The sequence below is a fragment of the Saccostrea echinata genome, unplaced genomic scaffold (assembly GCF_033153115.1).
Source record: "Saccostrea echinata isolate AGI-Se365-2 ecotype Australia unplaced genomic scaffold, CSIRO_AGI_Sech_v1 ptg000030l, whole genome shotgun sequence".
Lineage (NCBI taxonomy): Eukaryota > Metazoa > Mollusca > Bivalvia > Ostreida > Ostreidae > Saccostrea > Saccostrea echinata.
The window spans coordinates 25678003-25695627 of record NW_026889779.1 but is presented as its reverse complement, the minus strand read 5'-3'; the positions used below and the strand labels follow the sequence as shown (position 1 = coordinate 25695627).

General features: G+C 35.2%; 1 protein-coding gene and 1 long non-coding RNA gene across 2 annotated transcripts in view; one reads left to right on the top strand and one right to left on the bottom strand.

Moving 5' to 3' along the window:
- The window catches only part of LOC133197603 (uncharacterized), a 149033-nt gene that overhangs the window by 41373 nt on the left and 90035 nt on the right, over positions 1-17625 (top strand). The window lies entirely within an intron of this gene.
- Positions 6334-13454, bottom strand: LOC133197594 (uncharacterized). The gene is made up of 3 exons (XM_061333701.1): positions 13386-13454; positions 9310-9910; positions 6334-9199 (listed from the first exon to the last, which is right to left on the bottom strand). The coding sequence occupies exons 2-3, from the start codon at positions 9899-9901 to the stop codon at positions 6540-6542; spliced, it is 3252 nt and encodes a 1083-aa protein (XP_061189685.1). The 5' UTR covers positions 9902-9910; positions 13386-13454; the 3' UTR covers positions 6334-6539.

Sequence of the window (17625 nt, the reverse complement as noted above, 5' to 3'; positions counted from 1 at the left end):
TTCTAGTTCTTCTGCTAGAATCATAAAGCCTCACAAAGAATTTCATGATTTTAAGATGGAAGAATTTTAAGGATATGTTTCCATCATTTTTTTTTTACTAACTTGTTTCTTAAGTAAACGTTAATATTTACTTACTCAATTTGAACACATTAAATCCGTGAAGCAATGTGACACCCTTACCGGTCACCCACCTTGACTAATGTCTGCGGACAAGGTCAGCAATTACTCGTGACTGGACAATGTTTTCTTCCAAACTAACGTTTACCTGTTTCACTTGCTTGACAGAACGTCTTCCAGCAATAAAATGTCTTCTTTATCTAGAGTTAGATCAGAAGAACCTTTTAAAAAGTTATATCAAAATTAAAGGTGTCTCCTTCAAAGTTCTATCAATATGCGACGAAAAAGAACACCATCTGACATATATTTAGTTGATGTCAATAGTCAGAAAAACATTTAAATACGAACAGACGTGGCAGACTTTATGGTGTCTATTATTTCGAGTTCATTGGGGTATAAAAATGAAGTTAATTTTTGTTTTTTGATAAATCGTCGTCATAAAGGTGTCTCCTTCAAAGTTCTATCAATATGCGACGAAAAAGAACACCGTCTGACATATATTTAGTTATGTCAATAGTCAGAAAAACATTTAAATACGAACAGGCGTGGCAGACTTTATGGTGTCTATTATTTCGAGTTCATTGGGGTATATAGATGAAAATAATTTTTGTTTTTGTTTTGTTTTGTTTTTTTTTTGTTTTTTTTTTTTTGGATAAAACGTCGTCGAAATATCGAAAAGTTGGAAGACCTCAGCAAGTCGTGTAGAATTGTTTGAATTAATTTAGCTTCATAAGAATATAAAAACAGGAGTGCTGATAAAGGAGCACAATTTGTGCTCATTGAAATTTCAACAGACTGTTGGAAGACCTGATCTTTATGAACACATAGATATTCTCAATGAGGAACTCCAGTATTTTTATGCCTCCGTAGTCGAAGATTCGGGGGCATATAGTTTTTGCAATGTCCGTCCGTCTGTTTGTCTATTTGTATGTTTGTCCGCAAAAACTTTAACATTGTCCATAACGTTTGATTAATTGGAGCTTTGCTTTTCATATTTCAAATGTGTATTACTTGTGATAAGTCTTATTTGACCTTTTGACCTTGACCTTGGAGACCAAGTTTTGCAAAATTTCACTCAACCTTAACCTTGGCCATTACTTTTGAACAATTGGTGTTAGGGCATTCATACTTCACATATGTAATCTTTGTAAGAAAACCTTCCTTGGATTCTAACAACTTTGACTCTTTGACCTTGGCCTTGGAGTTTGGCCTCCTTTTGGAAAACTTTAACCTTGGCCATAACTTTTTAACAGTTGGTGCTAGGGCTTTCATACTTTACTTGTGTATTTCTTGTGACAAGTCCTTCCTTTGGATACTAACAACTTTGAACCTTTGACCTTGACCTAAGAGTTTGACCTACTTTTGAAAAACTTTTACCTTGACCGTTACTTTTAAACGTTGGTACTTGGGCTTTCATACTTCACATATGTAATCCTTGTGACAAGGCCTTCCTTTGGATACCAACAACTTTGATCTGTTGAACTTGACGTAAGAGTTTGGCCTACTTTTGAAAAACTTTAACCTTGGCCACAACTTTTGAACAGATGGTGCTAGGGCTTTCATACTTCAAATCTGTGTTTGCAGATGATCAATCAAATTAAAGTATATGAAAATTTGCGAGTTCCATTTTAATTGAAGAACTTTGCGCAATTGTCTCTGAATTCAAAAATCCTGGTCTTTAATTTATCGTGAGAAATAGTTGTATAAAACAGAGAAAAACACTTTTGGTGTAAATGTTCAGAAATTAATAAATTTTCATCAATCAACAATTGATTAACACCGCTTCTTTAATTGATATACTGTAGCGCATTACCTTTACTGTAGGAAAGTTATTAGTGGTGAGTACATCTAATGGCTTGGTTGAACATTAACTGGACCCTGCAATGTATCTTTTTTTGTTAGGAGTTTTTGAAGTTTTGGAATCCATGCAGTGTATGTGTACATACGTTAAATCAAATTTACTTGAATGTTAAAAAATATTTTAAACTGAAGCATAATCTTGAAGAATTTCGTCAAATGAAGGAGAACTGAGAATATAAGTTGAATTTCCAGATGTGAAATTAAATCCAGGTTCTTCTAAAACACAGTTGGTGTAATGATACTTAAATGACTGTAGTGTTACAAACTTGGTCAGCTGGAACCATAACATATTTTTCATGCAGTCTTTCTTGTTCCTTTATCACTTCCGGTCTGCTGAAAACGGAAAGATAGATAACTGCATTTTCCCCTTAAAATGTCTTAAGCAATTCTTAAATATACGTACTTTCTGTCGTGCCTGCGTGTCGCAGAGGTTAGTGCGTTAGTCGCCGCGGAAGCGGAAAGAGTTTATCCTTACGTCGCGGGTTCGAAACCACGTGCGACGTGGAGACAGGCCCATCGGATGAGATCGTTTTAACCCAGGTCCCCTGTCGCAGTAGGTGCTGGCACGAAAAAGATCCCTGGACTGCTCAAAGGCCATAAGTGCCGAGTTCGGGTATAAATATGCAGCCCTCCACTCTCAATATGAGTAAAAAATTCTCGAAGGGATGTTAATCAACAAGCAAACAAACAAATATACTTCTAAAACTACCCATTTTGACAGAATGTTGAGGTCTTCCCATTCATATATAGCCCGTTTTCAGGTATACTCTTCGACGGAGTTCATAACAGAAATGAAATTCTGTTGCCATTTAATTTAAGACCCCTGAACTTTTGATTTGTAACAAAAAAAGATTGCTTTCATGTCATAATTACAAAACAAGTAATGGTGTGAGTATTTGGACTATAGTTGATAGGAGAGGAAGAACAAGAACAAGAACACTTAGCAAGAATTTGTTTTCCATGGTCAATATCTAGGCACTGTAAAGTTTGTTTATAATTGAAAAGCTTGGATGCAACCGTCGGATAATGCAAGGTGTAAATAATGATACGAGTTATAAGCAGTCAACTTTAGCGTCTTTTAGAGCTATGCTTTAGGGTATTGTATAGTTAAAAAAATACCTAAAAGAGAAGAAAGTAAGATTCGAGAATTTTCACTCGTATTGAGAATCCATCACTTGCCACTTGAGGGCTGTTAGGAACTGCGAACGATAGCATTGTTCTCCCGCCTACCTCCAAGTCAATTTTCAAAAGTTAAAACATTTGAATGATTTTTCTTATCTATATAGATATTTATATGAATTTTCATAAAACATTACTTCTTTGGGAAAACAAAGAGAGATAACTCTATAATTTTGGTAAAACTTGTGCTTTTCACTATAGAAATCAACGGAAAATATTTTTAAAACATCTTTCCCCCCCGTGAAACAAAAATTCCTTTTTACAGGTAATATGGACTGTCATTTCACAAATTCATACCAAAGCTTTTTGTGTTTCGCGGGGGGGGGGGGGGGGGGCATATGTTTACAGACAAAAAACTACAAAAATGCTTATTATTTCACCAATTTCAAAGGGGTTTACAGCTAAAACATTGTATTTTATTAATAATATATGTTTAATTTTATATGAGTAAAACATAAGAAAAGATTTAAGGAACATTTAGTCATATCCAAGAATATTTTAAAATGTGGAGATGCTTTAAAGCCCGATTTCAATGAAAAATATCGTCTACCCCCCTTATTTAAAGAGCTGGAATTAGGGGTAATTAACTATTTAACACTGGAATTAAAATTATCACTCAATTACAATTGAACTGTTCTTTGCATTCAACAAAGATTTTACGGCCAAATTGCCATTAGTATTGAATTAAATGGGTGTAAAATGTAGGAGGGAATCGAGAGTTAGCGTGCGTAGTTCTTTAACCTTTACTCGGCACTTACGGCCTTTGAGCACTGACGACCGTTTTCATGCCAGCACCTACTGCAACATGAGGCCTCGGTTTGCATGGTCTCATCCGAAGGACCAGTCTTCGCTTAATACAGTGGATTCGGAACCGCGACGTAAAGATCAACTCCCTATACTCCGAGACTATAGACCAAACACTCTTACCACTGCGACATAATCGGGAGACGAAAAAATAAGTAAAAAGACGTTCAAAAAATGCATGTAAATAAAATCCGTTTACATGTACGATATGCAGCACTGAACAAACAAATGTCGGATTTGGATAAAGAAGTCCAAACTAGGTAAGACTGCTTGAATTTGGGGATACTGCTTGTCAAAACAGTTAAACTGATAATAAAGAGAGAAAAGAGTGAACAGACAACTTATTAAAGGTGGTTTCAACGTTCCTGGGAGAAAGATGGCTAATTAAAAGAGGGGTGGTGACAGCTAGGAATACCGAAAGATGGGAGATCGCAAGGAATCGTAAAGCTTATGCCTGACGTCATTAAAGACAAGATACATGTTAGAGTGTGACCTTTTTGTGAAAGACTTAATCCACTTAAAGCATGCATGTTACGAAGTATATTCTGTACCACCTTGGAAAAGGTCTGTAAGGCAAATATTTGTTTCTGACATCTCCGAACCTCTGGATAAGCATTAGCAGCTAAAAATTTTCTTAAAGGAGCAGAAAAACATTGGAATAACAAGCAAGCCAACTGTGAACTAACTCAATAGAGAAAAAAAGTCCTTAAAATGACTGGAAAATATGCGAATCTCTTTTTCTCCATAATACAATTAAATACATTAGTAGAGGTTAAGCGGTTTTCCCCAAATTATTACCATCACAATAATTCACTGAGCGTAAAACGTCTTACATTTCAAGGATTAAGTCAAAACAGATATTGTCTGCTCTCTAGGAAATTATCAGTTTTCTTTACTTATACAACCCTCCAAAGTTCTAAGCGAGACGTTCTAAATCCCATGAAAACGACTTCAAATTTCAGAACAGAGAGAAGTAGATTCACATCATTCATGCAATCATTCCTCGTGATACTTTTGTAAATAAAAGATCAAGGCTTTTTGATATCAAATACAATTGTTTCTTCAATTAAAGGAAATTTTCATATGCTCTGATCGGTCAAAAATCATTTTGATTCTACATACAAATACTTTGTAATAGTTGATATTAAAAAGAACGTTTGCATTAACAATATTTATGTAGTCCTCGGGAGTCTTACAATAATTACTTTCACTTATACATGTATGTTGACTTGATATATTGAGTGAACTCCAAATAAAAGACACCACAAGGGTTCAAAGCGGGGAAGACCTGTCGAAGGGGGATGCTGACTCCTCCTAGATACTTGATTCTTTCTAGCTCTGGTGTTTTGGTCTGTTACTATTCGTATTGTAAATAGGACTTACATGTATAAGACTAGGAAGTTGGCATCCCACTCTTGAAACTGTTGCTACGGGCCTGGATCATAAAGCAGTCTAAGACTTCAGTCAAAATTTGTACATTGTCTTAATTTTCTAAAAATAAAAACTAGACGAAATTTGGAATGTGATTGAAGTTTGATTCCTTTATTGCTGTTGATTTTAATTTTCAGAATCAGTTTCTAATAAATATACATCTTATTTAAAATTGAATTTTTGACTTTATTTTGACTTTAGTTTAAGAATGCTTCATTATCTTAGAGACTTTTCACAGCTTCAGTTACAAATATAAGTCGATTAATTTTTAATATTGGTCCTCTTAACCCCGAAAGCATTGCAAGAAGTCTTACACACTGTTATGAAAACTCAAGTTATCTTTGAGTGGCTAGCTTGAACACATCGCTTATCTTATTCTTTCAATTCCAAATCCTGCAAAACCCCCAACGTTTTAGATGAATGTATTGACATCCTTTAGATATCCTAAAAAGCTTGATGAAAATAGCTAAAAGAGCAGCAACGCTCGTGTGATTGTTATTACATGTATGTGCATAGATAACCACTTTTAAAACTTCTAAATGAAGAAAGTGAAGACAACGAACAACCATCGATCTCAAAAGACCTACAAACAATACAAATCTGTGAACAGAGCATAAAACACGAACCCCTGGAAATTCAAGGTGGGATCAGGTGTCTACAAGGAGTAAGCATCCCCTGTCGACCGGTCACACCCGCCGTGAGTCCTATGTATTGAGTAGGTAGACAGGATTATCTGTAGTCGAATTACGTATAAAAAACACAGGTCCAACAATAGGCATGAAATATGTCAGTCAAAAAAACGCTGTTACTTGTCAAAAATAAATCTTTAGAAATACGAACTTTTTCATTCACTCAGACTCATTGTGATAACAGGATGTATATTAGTAACCTTGACATATTTCAAAATTTCATAATATTTTATTTTGGCAAAAGAAAGTTGCACAATAGAAAAATACAAAAATAATACGTGTATATCCTCGGCACTTACGAGTCCTTTAAAAGATTTAGCAAGCATAGGGGGTCATAATACCAAAGTTTTTTTTTTTTTAAATTATACAGTAAATACCACCAGGAACAGGACAGTGTCGTCGTCGATATACCTAATAAATCCGATGTAGGAATATTGATGGTATTTGCTTTCAGTTATTTTATTCCATGGAATGATTTACCGGACACATTTCTTCAAGTTTCACAAAGTCTAAATGTTGAAGAAGTATTGTACGAAACATTTTTAGCACTTCCATTTTCATGCTTGATACTGTCAGTAAATGAAGAGACAAGGAACTAACTTCGTTTTTCAAGAAGGACAGTGTCTCCGATTCAAATTGGTCATGCATGATCTCCATAATAGTAGCAAATATTGGAGAACCTGTATTGAGTTTACTGGTTTCATCATACAGAGACTGTAAGCAAAGAAAATAACCATGTTGACGAGAATCCGTCTCAAAATAATTAATGGATTCTTTTATCATGTCAAAAGGTACATTTTTACGATAGCCCAAATGGTACTCTAAATCCGGTAGCCTTCCTTCTGCTCGAAATCCTTCAACACAGCAAGATAGTAAGTCAAGCTTCTCACGAGACCCATTCGTTGCGAACAAATCAAAACCTGGAAATCCGCAAAAAGCAGCAAATTCGCCAATGGAATACTTTTCTGCAACCTTTTCAAACTTCTGGACATTTCGCAGAAGGTCAATGTTCCCCTGAAGGACCTGAGAGACAACAGAATGACAACCGATCCATAAAAAATGAAGCAACAGAATAGGTGACGAATGTAAAGATCTTTCGACCTTTTGTGGAAAGTGTACGAATGCCTTTTCAATAATGTATCTTCCTTGATTAGCGGAAAATAAGATGATTTTAATATTTTCGTCTCCAAAATAATCCTGTAAGCAGAAAATATCTTCCATTTCAAAAACCAAGTCTACACATCGTCTGCTTCCTTTGAATAATCTCAACAAAGTCCCATCATCAATATGCAAATGACAGTATTTCTGGAGAAGGTATTTTGCAAACTCCAATTGATTTGAATAGCATGACTCCAAAACTAAACCAATTAAATCTTCCATATTTATGCACAGTTCCTGACAAGATATGATGTCCATTACAGTATTTGTTTTCTCTGCTTCTATTGCGTCGTATAAAATTTTCATGATTGTTTTCTTAAATTCAAAAGCCCCTGTAGAGATTTTATAAACATTGATTAGTACATTGGTTATCTTTGAATGACCAGCTTTAGATGACCTGAAAATTCCCTCCTTTACTAATTCCAATTCTTGTACGAAACCTTTCTCGAGCAACAAGCTGACCACATCATCGCAACCAAAACTACAGGCCTGTAGGAAGTATGGATCAGGCTTCAAATCTTTGACTAAAAGTTCAACAATACTCGCATGATTGTTATAACTTGCGTAGTTAACCGCTTCCTCTACAACATGTCGCGGAATATTGGATGAGAATAAAGCTTTCACAGTTCTTAGATGACCCCATTTCGATGCTTCTATTAAAATAAGGTAGACATCACTCGGTAACAAATCCTCATTTAAGATAGATGACTCAAGCTGAGAGAAAAACTGCTCAGAAAACTCTGTATCTTCCATGACAGGATGGAATAAAACATGGGGAATTATTTTACTGTCAGATGTGATTTCTGAAATAAATCGCTTTGCTAGTGTCTCAAAACAATCCAAGTCTAACCTTAAGACAACCTCTCCTTCTCTCTCAACATAACTCTCTGTTCTTATCAGTTCAAATAAAGTATCATTGTTACATTGTTCTATCACCAGTTTTGGAAAAACCAATCCACAAGAAAGGATTGTTGCCTCCAAAAACGTATGGTGGATGAACTCGTATGTATCTCGACTAGTCAATCTAAGGTAATCATTCTTCAATTCCTCGGCTGCGTCTGCTACCACTCTTTTGAATTCGCTACTGCTTCGTAATGTCAAGTCTAAAGATTCTGAAATCATAGTTATGCAGTCCGTGTTTAATTTTTTAGGGTTGATCACGTTTCCTGAGACTGCGGTATATGACAAAACAGCATATTTCCATCTTTCCTTTGATTCTGTAGATTTCCTAAATGAATCAATTTCTGTTACTAACGTCTTTCTCGGTTGCTCAAAGAACCTCAATCCAAGATGAAGATGTTTTTCTGACTTTGTGAATAAGAAACATAAAAGAGGAAAATAAAAAGCACTTGTATGAGCAATGGCATCTACTGTAAATTGATCAATACTGGGTTCATGACATTCTTGTGTCTCTTTTTTTGTTCTCATCACACTAATTCCTTTGCTCTGGAAATGATTTCTTAACATAGCTTTCTTTTCTTCTAGAGTTAGACAATTCTCTTCTGCAGCCAGGTCAATTACATTTTCAGATTTAAATAACCTTGATTCTTCTAAATGGTCGTGCCATCTTTCGTAAATTGATTTCCGAATTGTCAACACAACTTTGGTGTTACTATTCTTCACACAAGCAAAAATTGTGCTAAAAAGAGGCTTTACCTCCAAAATCCCAGCGAGGGTGGTACTTGATGCTCCTAGAAAGTCGTCAATAAAGACAACATGACCGGATTTTGGATTGATAAGTTTACTCCAGTCATGAACATGATTGAGCTTGATCACAGTTTTGTCATTGGAGTACATTTGTCGGATCACTTCCAGACCTAATGAGGATTTCCCGCTGCCTGGGTATCCTACAATTATGACAATGCCATGCTGATCCAGTGAGTGTATTATGGACTGTGTTACTTTTGTAGGCGTAAACGAGTCATCTTTTTCGTGTTCTTCTATCTCACAAAGTGTATTTTCTATTAAAAAAAAATTAAAATATTACAAGGGATTCTGACTTTTCATTTGCTAGATTTGTTTATATTTTACCATATACCAGTAGTTCAATTTCATTACTAGTACCACATACCTAGATATCGTGAAAACTCCGGTTTATATTTGTATACTAACTCAGCTTCCAGAATGATCTGTTCTTTAAACTCTTTGGATACAAGATCAGCAATATCAGACAGTGAGGTTAATGCCTTGTTCCAAAGCAATTCGAATTCCTCTCCACCTACTGATGACTTTTCTAAGTGTATGACTTCATTTCTATGTTTCTGAGCAGTCTTGATAGTGTTCTCGTACTGACCTGGACAGATGTTGCGCAAAAGAACACAAGCAAGAGAAAAATCGAGGTGATCTACCGTCAACCATTCTCGAGCTTTATATACATGGAAGCAGTCGGTGTAGTTGTTTGGACAAGAGTTATTCTGAGTTGTATATAAATTATTCCACTCGGTTTCCTTTAACACTGAATTTCTCCGCCTGTAACCACAGCAGCATTGTTTGCCTTTCAGGTGAAATAAAGTTTCTTTCTTATCGTTAAGGAATTCGACAAAACTGCCAGCGGATTTATTGACAATCTCTAGATGCATCAGTCTGCGAAGCGCCTTTGGATAGACTCCTCTGTAAAAATGTGTCAGCTTTGAAAGATGGGGACATATGGGGCAGTCTTCCATGGCGGGACCCTTTCGAGAGAGAAAAAAAACCAAGTTAAGCTTACTCGTTGTTGTGTACTAAATGTACGTTATTCATGTAGAGAACATCACACTTCTGCTTGAAATTAATCTGTGAAAAAAATGCCCAAGTGAATTTTAAAATACTATTCTAGAAATACATGTATTGTACTGATTAAGAAGTAAGGAAATAAATACATACATGTACCCTTCCCTACACGCATAATTATACATGTATATTTCCGATACTTATAAACTTTGTTTTCTATGAAACTTGAGACTACTCTTCTTATTAGGAAATCTTTGAAAAAAGTTGTTCCCTTATTTTGTCCACTTCATCTAAAGGGTCGTATTTATAGCTCACCTGAGACGAAGGCTCGAGTGAGCTTTTTTGATCAAAAAGTGTGCGGCGTCCATCTGTCTGTCTGTCGTGTGTTGTCTATAAAATTTTCACATTTTCGATTTTTTCTCTAGAAATACTGGGCTAAATTCAATCAAACATGCCACAAAGCATCCTTGACTGAAGGGGATTTAAGTTTGTTCATAGGAAGTGCCGCGCCCTCTTTCAAGAGTACATAATTAAGAATTCGTAAAAAAAATTTGGTGACATCTTTTAAAAATTTTCTTCTCAAGAACCACTGGGCCAGAAAAATGAAACCTATGTGAGAGATTTAAATTATTACATACTGTAGATTCAAATTTGTTCATATCATGAACCCATGGGGGTAGGGCGGGGCGACAACAGGGGTCAAAGTTTTACACAGGAATGTATAAGAAATATCTTTAAAAAATCTTCTTCTCAACAACAGCAAAACCCATGTTAATTAATGACTATATATAGTAAAGTAATAAAGAAGCATCCTCAGATAATTTAGATTATGGTTTGTCCAAATCATGACCTCTGGGGGTAGGGTGGTGCCACAACAGGGGATCAAAGATTTACAGAGAAATATATATGAACAATCTTTTAAAAATATCTTACTCTCAAGAACAGCAAAGCCATTTTAGTCATATTAATACGGAAGGATCCTCACTACTAAGATAGTGTAGATTCAAGTTTGTTCAAATCATGACCCCGGGGTAGGGCGGGGACACAAAGGGGGAAAAGTTTTATATAGGAATTTATAAGAAAAATCTTTTAAATATCTTCTTCTAACAGCAAAGCCATGATTAAACATATTAAAACAGCAGCATCCTCAGATAGTGTAGATTCAAGATTCTCCAAATCATAACCCCTGGGGTAGGATGGAGGCCCAACACTGAACAGGGAAACAAATTTTAACATAGAAATATATAGGAAATATCTATAAAAATCTTTTTCTCAAGAACAGCAAAGCCATAATGATTATTAATCATAGTAATATAGAAGCATTCTCAAGTAGTGTAATTTCATGTTTATTCAAATCATGAACACAGGGGAGTAGGACGGGGCAAAAATAGGGGATCAAAGTTTTACATAGGAATATAAAGGAAACATCCTAAAAAAATATTTCTCTCACGAACAGCTGCGCCATTATAAGTTATATTAATACAGAAGCATTTTCAGGTATAGTGTAGATTAAATTTTTTCTAAACCGTGACCCCCGGGATAGGACGGGGCTACAAAACGGGATCAAAGTTTTACGTAGGAATATATAGGAAAAATCTTTTTAAAAATCTTCTCAAGAACAGCTATACCATTATTAGTCATACTAATACAGAAGCATCCTCAAGTAGAGTAGATTCAAATTTGTTCAAATCATGACCCTTGGAGTTGGGTTGGGCCACAACCGGGGATCAAAATTTTACATAGGAATAAACAGAAATTGTTATTATTATTATTATTATTTATTTATTTATTTATTTTTTTTTACAAAAAACATGTTCTCAAACAAGATGTGTTTGTGAAACACTATGCCCCCGATGGTAACACAATTCTGGAGTGAGACGTAGACTATACAGTGCAATAGTTATGGCCAATGTTAAAGTTTTTCAAATGTAGGTCAAAGGTCACAGTTGAGGTCACATGATCAAAAATTTCTGTACCTGTCAAATATTAAAGCCTTACCCTTGGCAGCGCAATAGTTATGGACTAGGTTAAAGTTGACAACAGACAGACAGACATACAGGACAAAAACAATATATCCCCGGGATCTTTCGATCCAGGGGCATAAAAACAGCTAAGCCATTATTAATCATATTAATAAAGAAGCATCCTCGGTAGTGTAGATTCAAGTTTGTTCAAATCATAACGGTCTTAGGCAAACAGTTTGGCTCTGGGGTCCGACAAAAGGCATTTTTTCCCGAGAACACAGTCAATAAATGTTTTGTTATACCCCTTTTTTGACATACATGTATCTTGTGTTTGCTTCCATGTTATGTCTTGGTGTACCTTTACCCACACTGCAGTAAAACTCGGTCAATTCTGTCACTGTCGAAAACCAACGAATGCAAATAAAATTTAGCTGACCCCGCCCATAGTGTGACGTAAGCGATCCAATATCTCATCGACAGGTCCAATATCTCACTCAGCAGACAAACATCAAATTTTTTTATGACCGCTCAGTAAAACATTGGAAATGTTAGATTTTTTAAAATAGAACCATTTCTTAAAGATATAACAATTCCAACTATGGTCAGTTAATAAGGTCTATCAAGAAGTATTTTGTGATTTTCTGTATTCTCCATGTGACTGTACCCCTAAAAATGACTCAAAATTGTAGTCGCAGTATATAATTATCGTTCCAAGCTGCACAGGCTGCACTACATAAACAACAGAGAAACATGTCATATACTTGAGTGGATTGATAAGCGAGTGTTAATTAATCATTTTGAAAAGGTTGAAGATTTTGAGACAGACTTTTCCGACGTAAGTTCTACCTTAAATGTAACTTACGTAGTGATGCAACAATGTATTGTTACTGTCCTTGAAATATTGATTGATTTCAAATTGTTCACTCAGTTACGACCTCCTATACATGTAGCTATGACCCCGTCCGGAAATGGAACTATTTTGCCCACTGAGCAATTATTAACATTTCAAATGTAACTAGTATATTCACTGCCATTTATATTAAACTAAGTAGACCTATGATATATTTGATAAGGCGAATTTATCAAGAACAAATACATTTCCAATGAAAACAGGCAGGATATAATTCATTTTCGAGCCGACTTAAAAATGACGACACTGGTCCACCGTAGAACGTTATGGATTAGGTGGATTACCTAAATTGATACAAACACATATATACTTCATCGTTTAGTATAAACACATCAGTTCTCCATAGAACTTCGATTAAACTGATCAATGAAATTTTTTCAAGCTTAATATATGTATTTTATGTGATGATGATAGGGCGGGACGCGGACTAAAACATGATACTAGTACTGTACAAATAGCAGTGAATAGGGCCTAGTTGTCGAAAAGATCGATGTTATATAAACAAAATAATAAAATACTCATGTTTTTGTTTTTTTAGAATTGTTCGCAGGTTTACAAACTTACCAATGTTGTTTACTTTTGGTCCAAGGAATTTCCATATCCTAGAGATATATCCAGAAGTTGTTATTTAAATATGGCACGACGTTAATAGTTATTTTTAAGTCAACATGGCCAAAAGACCGTGGCAAAGATATGCTCCATCAATTAATAATTGAATTTAACAGAGAAGTTGCATACACAGTGTAAGGGGGCTGCAAGTAGAGAAAAATTTCAGTCCCTATCAACTGTCCTAAAGAGCGAGTTTGGATTATTATTAGTCTGAAATGTGTATTGTGGAGGGAAAATTTAAGCATTATGTCCTAGAAGAATTATTACTTAGATCCGAGGCGGTGAGTCAGTAAAATACGGCAAATTATAACGAAAACAGGTTGAAGCGAGGAAGGGGTCCAAAATGGCGTCCTCCCTTGTGTTGTTTTACTATTACCGTATATGATTTTTTTTTTTAAATAAATAATTATTACACGCCGGGAGCCTCAACTACATCATGTAACTCTACTGGTATGTATTGCCCTAACATAAGTGAACAACAGTGATTTCTGTTCATGAGTACATGCATGTACTTCATTATCTTTAAAGGGGCCTGGAAACAGATTTGAAGTTAATTTTTAGCTCTACTGGTCAGAGACCAAAAGAGCTTATGCGATAGTAAGGTGTCCGTCGTCCGTCCGTCTAGCTGTCTGTCTGTCCGTCCGTCTGTAAACATTTTTTCAAAATGCTACTCCTCCTACAGTTTTGGTCTGATTTCAATATAACTTGGCACATAAGTAGACTACATAAAGATACATAATTCTGTTTATCGGTTTTTAATTTCGATGAATGGTGTTGCCATGGTTACTAAAAATAGAAATTTCCTTGAAAAACTTTCAAAACGCTACTCCTCCTACAGTTTTGATCTGATTTCAATAAAACTTGGCATATAAGTCGACTACACTAAGATACATAATTCTGTGTATCGGTTTTTAATTTCGATGAACGATGTTGCCATGGTTACTAAAAATAGAAATTTCTCTGTAATACTTTCAAAATACTACTCTTCCTACAGTTTTGGTCTGATTTCAGTATAACTTGGCACACAAGTAGACTATACTAAGATACATAATTCTGTACATCGTTTTTTTTTTTCGATTTCGATGAATGGTGCTGCCTTGGTTACTAAAAATAGAAATTTCCTTGAGATACTTTCAAAATGCTACTCCTCCTACAGTTTTGATCTGATTTCAGTATAACTTGGCCCACAAGTAGACTACACTAAGATACATAATTCTATTTATTGGTTTTTGATTTCGATGAATGGTGTTGCCATGGTTACTAAAAAGCAATTTCTGTGAAATACTTTCAAAATGCTACTCTTCCTACAGTTTTGGTCTAATTTTAGTATAACTTGGCACACAAGTGGACTACACTAAGATACAAAATTGTCTTTATTGTTTTTTGATTTTGTTGAATGATGTTGCCATGGTTACTAAAATCGAAATTTCTGTAAAATTCTTTCAAAAGGCTACTCCTCCTACAGTTTTAGTCTGATTGCAATAAATCTTGCTACAAAAAGAGACTAAACCAAGGATCATTATTCTATTTATTGCTGTTGCAAAGTTTCAAGTCCAAGTGCTACTTTTATCTTCCTTCATTATAAGTACAAACCAGTAGAGCTACAGTCTCATCAGAGACTTCTGGTTTTTCAAATGTTTCTTTATAAAACCATGCCTTATATGTTGCTAAAGCATTTCATGTGAAAATATAATAAAAGCATGTTAAGAAACTTCTATTATCTGGAAATTATTGAAACTACGAATTTTGAGACGCGTTTGATTGACACATCCTTGCACTTCTTTGTACAAACTTCTAAAATGAGACAGACTACTGACAAATAAGTCGATGATACAAGGGTACCTATAATCTCATGTTAAGTCCACATTTTGCAAAGTCTACTGAATTGATTTCTCTGTTTACCCAATCATGACAAAGGGCACACAGCAGGTGTAACTAGTTGACAGGAGATGCTTACTCCTCCATGGCACTTAACTAATCCCACCTCTAAAGTTTTCGTCGGTTTGTGTTTGCCCTGCTCACAATTTGTATCATTTTTTTGGATTTTTGAGTCAAATAAGAGGTTCGTCAGAAAATCAACATTTTTATTATACATGTTCACCAATCCTGACTCCTGACCTATTCATAAAAAATCAATTAGAAAAAATCCACCACCCCAACTCACCCAAAATTTATCACAGAGCTAGATTAATTCAAATTGAATCTCAGGAGAATTGAGTTCTGCTATGACACTGCCAGTAACCAAAGAGAAGGGCTGAGAGGAGGTTGAAAGGAGGGGATATTAAAGGAGAAAGTAGAGTGACAAGGGGAAGAATACCCCAAGTCCAAGGAGTATCTCTCTCACTCCATGACAAATTTTATCAAAATTTAACTTAATCAGCATGATAAAGCCATTTGGTAATATGCATATATACAAGCTAAGTCTACAATTATAAATCCACTTCTTTTTTATTTCAAAGTAGTTACTTTTTTAACAATTGTCATATTAATATCACAGATAACTAAAACACTGTAACAACGTGTATTAAAACCACTGTTCACATACTCAGTACACAGGTGTATTACTTATATACATATGTACCCACTTATACCACATCTACACTGTAACAACACATGTATTAAAACCACATATATACAGGTATATTATTTGTACACTTATACATCTCTCTCCTAATTGTGTACAGTGCATAAAATTCAGAGAGCAGACCTGTGATTTTTTTTTTTGTCAATAGGGCTGACAATTTTTAGCTCACCTGAGCTGAAAGCTCAAGTGAGCTTTTCTGATCACCCGTTGTCCGTCCGTCTGTAAACTTTTCACATTTTCAACTTCTTCTCAAGAACCACTGGGCCAATTTTAACCAAACTTGGTACAAAGTACCCTTGGGTGAAGGGGAGTTTAAATTGTTAAAATAAAGGGCCAAGTCCCCTTACAAGGGGAGATAATCAAGAAATGACAAAAATAGGATGGGGTCATTAAAAAATCTTCTTCTCAAGAACCACTGTGCAAGAAAAGCTGAAACTTATGTGGAAGCATCCTGGGATAGTGTAGATTCTAAATTATTAAAATCATGACCCCCGGGTGTAGGGCGGGGCCACAATAGGGAATCCAAGTTTTACATTGAAATATATAGGAAAAATCTTTAAAAATCATCTTCTCAAGAACCACTGAGCCAGAAAAGCTGAAACTTATGTGGAAGCATCCTGGGATAGTGTAGATTCTAAATTGTTAAAATCATGACCCCCGGGGGTAGGGCGGGGCCACAATAGGGAATCCAAGTTTTACATTGAAATATATAGGAAAAATCTTTAAAAATCTTCTTCTCAAGAACCACTGAGCCAGAAAAGCTGAAACTTATGTGGAAGCATCCTGGGGTAGTGTAGATTCTAAATTGTTCAAATCATGACCCCAGGGGTAGGGCGGGGCCACAATAGGGAAACATTGAAATATATAGGAAAAATCTTTAAAAATCTTCTCAAGAACCACTGGACCAGAAAAACTGAAACTTATGTGGAAGCATCCTGGGGTAGTGTAGATTCTAAATTGTTCAAATCATGGCCCCCGGGGGTAGGACGGGGCCACAATAGGTATTACAAGGGGGGAAGTCTGGTAATGAACAGCATGGCCAAAGTTACTCAGGTGAGCAATGTGGCCCATGGGCCTCTTGTTTAAGAAGTCATTTGTATCCACTACGTCATGATGAAACTCTGAAGAAAAAAAACTGAAAAATTGGACTGTGTGTCTTGCAAGGTTACTGAATTTTGTACATTGATTGTGTAAAAACACTGACAACCTTAAAAAATAAAGGGGTTTGCAACACAAAACCAAGTTATTGCACATAAAAAAATGTTGTAAATGTTGAAGTATAGCTTGGAATGTTACATAACTACAATAGGTCCCCACTCTAATGGAATGACGGCAACTTCTTCAACTGACTAGTTTTTTCTTCTTCTTTTTTTTTTTTTTTTTTTTGTTTTTTTGTTTTTTTGTTTTTCAAAAGATTAACTTCTCATTCCTAACTGATGTCCAAGACATCAATTTAAATGGAAGTTTCTTTATGATAATTCTTAATTCATAAACACAGTAATTTTTAAAATTACAAACACATAAATTTCATGATTACTATACATATTAATTTCCTTTTCTGTTAGACATGTGTTGATTATACAATAAAAAGTTAATAAACATGAAATTCTT